The sequence below is a fragment of the Moschus berezovskii genome, chromosome 2, assembly GCF_049115385.1.
Source record: "Moschus berezovskii isolate FMDL1 chromosome 2, NW_MosBer_1.0, whole genome shotgun sequence".
NCBI lineage: Eukaryota > Metazoa > Chordata > Mammalia > Artiodactyla > Moschidae > Moschus > Moschus berezovskii.
In genome coordinates, this window is record NC_142461.1 from 64989359 (window position 1) to 64996313 (window position 6955).

Consider the following 6955-nt stretch of genomic DNA (forward strand, 5'->3'; position numbering starts at 1 on the left):
CAGTTGCAGTCATCTCTATTAATAAACGGAGATGGGCATGGGGTCAGGTGGGCTTCAACCTCTCAGGTTTCACATTTCCTCCCAGGGACAGGGGGCTTCACTGGCACTTTCAAATGGTAATAGACTCGGCCCTGGTGCAACATAATTAGTCTTGGGACTAGAAGGGTAAACAAATGTGTAATTCATGAATTTGCTAATTGTCCTTCATTTTGATCTCCTGCCATTTTTCTGAGACTCTGCCTGACATCCGAGCTTGTGGCAAGGACTCAAAAGAGTGCCGGGTGCGGCCCAGGGAGGCACTGGCTTCAAAGTTGGACACCTGGACTCGCCCTCCCAACTGCCCCCTCCAGCCCGGAGCCCACCACCCCAGATATCACACAAGGCAGGAAGCCTGTGGCACTCCATCTTTTATTTTCTTCAACTGTACACAAATGTAAAATACTTTAACAGCATGTCTATGGGAAAAAATTGTTTGGTTTTAAATTATTATGAAACAGAACCTAAGGGGAGCTTTATTAAATAAACATAAAGATGGGGATTTAAGGATACACACCTGCATTCTACCATTGTCGCTTTTACTCTAGCTTCTGGGTGTGTAACGATAGAAAAGACACATCAAACTGAATAAACAAAATCCATGTATACCCTGAAACGCTGGCAGGCCACTCAAGGGATTGTTCAGAACGTCCACCTCATAAAGATGGCCTCACCATCTAATAAAAATTAAAACTGATCTGTTGGCCTCTTTGGTTCCAAAATTATGTATAATACATTTAACTGTATTTTTTTTCGCTGCTATAAAAATAACTTCTTTTTTCAAATGGCAGTTTCTGACTAATCATGCAACTAAATCAGTGCAAACATTAAAAGCAATCATTCGCTTAAAAAAGAAGCAAAGGATTTCATTTCAAGTATAAAAAAATATAAAAAGAGTCGTACGAGTCCAGTTACATCTAGTGTGGGTCAACCCTTTAAATTGCATAGTTCACATGGCACTTGGACCTCTGGGGTGAGCTCAATGCTCTGCCAAGGGCCACTTCTGGGTACACGCGGATGGGCAAGGGTTGTATATGTGCGTTCAGGCGGGTGTGCAAGTGCTAGGAGCGGGGCGGGAGAGCAGGTAGGGGCCATATCCGTGGCTGGCCCTGGGGCCAGAGCCCACATGGGCCATTTTTGCAAAGCAGCTGAAAGCCTCCCCCTTTTCCCCAGACCCGTTCAATTGCTCACCTCCCTCAACCCCTGCAGAAGGGGCAACCCCACCCCCCCGAGCATCTCCAGAATGCCTTCACCCCACCATTCCCTCTTTCTAAAAGCTCACCCTCCCCTTGCCTAAGAGTCATTTCCACCCCTCCCTAACCAGTCCTAGAGGAGTCTTCCCAGGGAAGGGCACAGATTGCAACTTTTTTCGTTCCACTTGGAACAGTTCAGATTTTAACTTAAAAGGTCAGACCTGGTAGAAGAGTCCCTTTTCAATTATACAACCGTAATGAATGACCATTCAACTGCTAGTGATCAGTTAAAGCATCAAATTAAGACCCTTCTCCTCTCCCTCCCTCCCCAACCCCCAAAACACACACACATAGAAGTCACACCAGGGCCCCAAGCGACAGTCAAATGGTCACTACCACAGTTCCATGGTCTCCGGTCTCTGGCAGGTGGTAGCCTATTTGGGCCTCCTTCTCCGAAGATGGGAAAGAACAGACTGCCCGGTCCCCCGCAGCAGGAAATATCCCAAGCCAGGGGAGCAAGCCCACATGTTGGAGCCAAGAGATGTGGGGACCCTGGAGGCCTTGCACGGGCAAAGGGGGACGCGGCCCTCTGTAGGCTGCCTGCTCCCCACCCCGCTATCTGCTGCTCCTCTCCAGGATCCGGTTCCTCGCTCTTTCCCCCTCTGGGTCTCTTGTCTTTGTGCTTTTCTGCGTGCTCGGAAGGCGCGTTTCAGAGTGGCCAGGCCAGCTGGGGGGGCGTCGGGGGACGGTGGCTGCTCACCCCATTCTCACCGAGTGACAGGCATTTGTGGCTGAGCTGCCATTTATCACCGCATACGCTTGCTGGGATCCCGGAGGCTGCCATGTGGGTGGCAGGATGCGTCTGGCTGTGCGCGTCTACGTGTGCATTGTCCAGTCCTTCGTGTCCGTGGAGGGTTCTCCCTCTGTTTTTGACAGATTGCTGGATGAGGAAGTAGGAAAAGATCTCAGGCCGTCCCCGGGCACCTCGCGGGCATCACCGCGCTCCACTTGCCACACCCTGGTCCCCATGCCCCGACGGCGCCGCGCCCTCATGCGCAGCCGCACTCCTCCACGATCATGTTGGGCACGTCCCGCTTGACGATGTTGTACTCGTCGTCGAAGTAGAGCATGGACATGGTGCTCAGCTTGGTGGGGATACAGCAGGAGTTCACGGTGCCCGGGTTCAGCCCCCGCATGCGGTACTGGTTTACCACGGCCGTGTGGAAGGACGAGGCCGAGCCCGGCACCCCCGCAAGGTAGGCGGGGCAGCTGCCCTCGCAGTAGTTCCCGTAGTAGCCGGTGGGCGCAATGATCCAGTCGTTCCAGCCGATGAGGCGGAAGTCGATGAAGAACTGCTGCCGGCAGCACAGGTTGGTCCGCCCGTCGCACTCCAGGCCTCGCTTGCGGATGCGGTGCCTGCTGTCGCCCAGCCGCGCCTGCACCACCACGAAGGGCCGGTGCGACTCCTCGCCCGGGTCCACGAACACGGGCACCACGGCCAACTCCCGGCAGCCGTCGCACTGCACGTCCAGGCTGAGACGCCGCTCGCCCCGCGAGAACAGGGCCTGGATGGGTTCGGTGAGTGGGAAGGTGTGCCAGCCGCTGCGCTTGAGGTCCACGCGCTTCTCCACCGCGGCCCAGCGGTCGCCAGGGCCCTGCTCCTGGAAGTACACCTTGACCCGCACCTTCCGCCGGCCGCCCTTCTCCAGGACGTAGGGCAGCAGCTTCAGGTAGAGCCACAGGCTGGCCTGCACTACAAACAGGTTCTGGTTGCCTTCGTTGGAGATGAAGAAGTACAGGCGGACCCGGGAGGAGGCCAGGCCATCTGCGGAGAAGCGAGAGAGCAGGCCAAGTTAGATCAAGGAGAACACTAGGCACTGCAGAAAACACATTCTGCCGCATGACGCTAGACCGGGCCCTGGCCGAGCCGCTGGAGGACCGTCCTGACCAGAAATACCACTCCTAGGCCGCGGCCTCCAACGGTAACCTGGGAGAGGCAGGGAAAATTGTTTCCTATCGAGAAGCCCGGACCAGGCTGGAGCCGGAGGGTCCGGGCCTAGAAAACCGGCCTCACCTCTCCCAGGCCAGGGTTCCCTGGAGACAAGCTGTCAGGCCTCAAAGCTCAACGGAGGAACTTGTCAGGAGGCCAAGATCTTAACAAGTTGTTATGGGTATCTGTGAAATCTGAAAAACAAAACCAGGATCTCACTAAGGATTTGGGGTGGGTTGTTTTAGCAGAGTTTGGGTTCTTTCCCTTTTTTTTTAACTTACGGCATTGCAAAATCCAGCTGAGCCACCTACAGCCTCTTTCCAGTGTTTACCTAAGCATGATCTGATCCAACCCCCAGTGGAACCTCCACTGCAAACAAGTCAGCTCTGCTCAGATTTCTGACACGGGAACGTGTGCTTTGCAGTCTGCAAAGTGCAGCCTTTGCTTCCAAGTACTTCCAAGGGACAGGGCACTCAGTCTTGAAACTTGAAATCCACCCCTTTCATGAGACACTGGCTCTCCGTGAATGGCACATTTGAAGTCTCCATGGATAAGGAGAATTGGTTTATTAGTTGTCTCAATAATTCAGCTCAACAAGAAGAGAGGCCATGCCAACTGAGAGAGGAATCCTCTCTCATCCTACATTTCAGTGACCCTGCTCTCTGACAATCCCTACTTTTTTTTTCTCCAGGAAGAACAAATAAGCCAACTGTGTGGCCTCGGCTGGTTTTATCAAACCTCCTACCACTGCCCCCCTCCCAGCCCCCTCCTCAGGCCTCGCCTGGCTCCTCTAATAACACTGACATCTGACTTTGAAATGGGGGAAAGTGCAGCCTTAAAAGCTGGTCTTGGACGAGCTGCCTGTGACCTGAATCTGTTATTTATAAGTCAAAGAGCTGGCTCCGTGGAACCGACCAGAAATATAACAGCCCCCGCTGTCATTTTGTGCCACCGGGACCAAAAGGCCTCCTCGACCTTCCAGAATCACATTTCTGCTCTGGGCCCCAAAGCACCTTTTAATCCAAGCTCTCTAATTGCATGTCCAGATTCCCCTGACTCTGTCGGACAGCTAAAACGGCAATGCACTTCTTTCTAAGCACAAACCAGCCCTGATTGTCTCTGCTTTTCTCCACACCCGGCCATGCAAAACTTTTCATCCCTTTTCATCCCCAGGCGGCACCTGCACAGTCTGCCTGCTGCCTTGGGGGTTGGGGGGGGAGGCATTCGCAGCCTGGGGACACAACTGCCACCAACTCTTCCCCCGCCAAGGCTCCCTGCCCACCCTGCCCTGCCCAAACCCGAGCTTCCCCCTGCGACCTTCTCGGCAGTCCCCCTGCACAAACGGGGCTGAGCTCCAGGCACAAAAGCCAGCCTAGCTCATTCAAGTCCTGAAAAGGACAGCAGAGCCGAAAGCACTTGCAGCATTTCAGCGCGAGCACATTTTTCTCCTTCTTTTAAAGTTCGAAAGATGTTTTTCCTCGCTTGATTTTTATATTCAGACAGTGGTAAAAATTTGCAATATAGGGCCGGAGGAACATTCCAGAAAGGACTCCGACCTTTTGTTAACTAGAAACTCTGCTGGCTCTAAAGCCTGGGAGCTGCCTCAGCTCCCAAGCAAGCCGAGAGGCACGGGGCTGCCCCCTGAGCTGCAGCCTTTCTCTGCGTAAATGATGGGACCTGTTGAGAAGCCTGCCTTCCACCGATTCCGGTGCCCACACAATCGGAAGAGAGGTTGCCTAGCTCTCCCCAGCGAAGCTTCAGCAATCCTGGCAAGCCCACGCCGCCCGGCGATGGAAGCGGCCCCAGGGGCCTCTCACGCAGGCACACACACACACACACAGTCACACACACATACACACAGTCCTCCGGCCCACGGATATCAACAAGCACATACATCTCCATCTATACTGCTAAGCCTACACTCCGATCGTGGGAAACAAAAACATTAAGCAATCACCAAGCGAGTGCCCGTGGAGCCAGGGCTGCACGCGTCCGCCGGGAGGGGGACGCGCGCCCAGAGGCGCTGGGGCCCGTTTCGGAGAGCAGGGGTGGAGGGCAGAGCGCTCCTCGGCGGGGATAGGGGAGTAGGAAGGGGTTGCTGCCTTCGAGAAGAGGACTGCAACCCGGACGGAGCGCACAGGGCAGGAGGCGAGCGGGCCGAGCCAGCAGTCCGCGTTTCCCCCAGGGCGCGCGGGCTGCGGCGGCGGCGGCGGCCAGAGTCAGCGAAGAGAAGCGGTTGGAGAAGGTAGCGAGGGCCGCTCGAGGGACCGACCCACCTGTCTCGGCGAAGCTGATAATCTCCGAGACGCGCTCCTGGCCGTCGGCGCCCGGGCTGGCGTGGCCGTCGAGGTGCGGGATCTCCACCCGGCCGTCCTCGCGCACCTTGCCCGCGTGCAGCTTGCGCAGGGCCGTGACCATGGCGGCCTTGGGCACGGCGTGTGTGATGTTGGGCCGGCCCCGCATCTGCAGGCGGTTCAGGATGTGCCGCTTCACCGCCTCCAGGAAGTCGCCGTCTACCCGGCCCAGCTCCTCCGGCCGCCGGAAGCCGCCGCACGACGTGCAGGTGTCCTGCGAGCCGCCGGGGGCTCCGGGCGGCGGGTGGGGCGGTTGCGGCGCGGCGGGCGACGACGGGGGCGTGGGCGAACCCCAGACCCCGGGCCCCAGCCAGCCGACCGCCAGCATCAAAAGGCAGGCGGCCCCCAGCGCCCGACTGGGCAGCCCGTCCATGGTGCGCCGCTGGCGACGAGGGCGCCCGCCGCGAGGCGAGCCGAGCCGAGCGCAGGGCGGCTCACGGCTCCCGGCGCGCCGCCCCGCCCCGCCCCCGCCCGGGCCTCCGCCCGCCCGCCGGGAGGGCCGCAGCCGGCTCACAGGGGGAGGGGGCCCGGTCGGGCCGCGGGGGTTCCCGCGCGGCGGGGAAGGGGCGCCGTGGGCCTCGGGAGGCCGGAGAGTCGCCCTGGGCGAGGCGGGGGCCGGAGGGTTACTGCCGCACGGGCGTCTCGGGGCGCCTCGGCATCCGCAGCTTTTCCCCCATCCTCTCCGCGTCGGGGCCCCGCTGCCCCGGCTCGGGTGAAGCGAAAGCAGCGGCAGCGGCGGCTTGGCGGCCGGGCGGGGAAGGTGGCAAAAGGGCCGGTCGACGCAACTTGGGCGAGACGGAAGCGAAGGTGCCCAAGCCCCGAGAGCGGAGCCGGGCGCGGCTTGGCGCGGCGCTGCGGCGGGCGCTGCGGCGGGGCCCCGCGCTCGCACCTGAGCGCCTCGCCCTCGCCCTCGCCGCCTAGCACCGAGGAAGGCCCGCGGGCGGTGGCGACGGGCGGGTCGTCCTCTCCGCGGGTTGGCGGGCGGACAGCGGAGCGAGTGCGGTGCCGGGAGCGCCGCGGAGCGCGGGCCCGCTCAGAGGCGCCGCGGGCCCTGCAGTCCTCGCGGCGCGTCACAAGGCAAAGTTGTCTCCAGGCTCCCGGGGCGCCGCATCCACCGGCAGGCGGGCGGGCGGGCCGGCCGCTGCGCGCTCCGGCGGGTCCTCTGCTCCGCCCGCCTCCTCGCCGCCTGCCTCCCTCCGCCCGCCTGCGCGGGCCGGCGGGACTCCGAGCGCCAGGCTAGGAGGCGGCGGGGCCCTCCTCGTCCGGGTCTCTTCTGCCTGCGCGGCGGCGGCGATGGCGGTTCGAGCTCCTAAAAGTCTCACCGCGTCCCCGGCGCGGGTGCCCTCGCTGGCTCTCCCGCCGGCACACGCCGCAGGGCCGGG

The 6955-nt window shown here is 59.9% G+C and overlaps 1 protein-coding gene across 1 annotated transcript; it reads right to left on the bottom strand.

Annotated features, from left to right (window-relative positions):
- Positions 1-395: 395 nt before the first annotated feature.
- INHBB (inhibin subunit beta B) lies at positions 396-6678 on the bottom strand. The gene is made up of 2 exons (XM_055398455.2): positions 5496-6678; positions 396-3054 (listed from the first exon to the last, which is right to left on the bottom strand). The coding sequence occupies exons 1-2, from the start codon at positions 5944-5946 to the stop codon at positions 2279-2281; spliced, it is 1227 nt and encodes a 408-aa protein (XP_055254430.2). The 5' UTR covers positions 5947-6678; the 3' UTR covers positions 396-2278.
- Positions 6679-6955: the final 277 nt, after the last annotated feature.

What these genes read in the sequence shown, in the direction of transcription:
- INHBB (XM_055398455.2), bottom strand. Translation starts at nt 5,946, where the DNA reads ATGGACGGGCTGCCCAGTCGGGCGCTGGGGGCCGCCTGCCTTTTGATG. An exon ending in TATCAGCTTCGCCGAGACAG is followed by an intron (nt 3,055 to 5,495) that starts GTGGGTCGGTCC and finishes GCTTCTCCGCAG; the next exon opens with ATGGCCTGGCCTCCTCCCGG.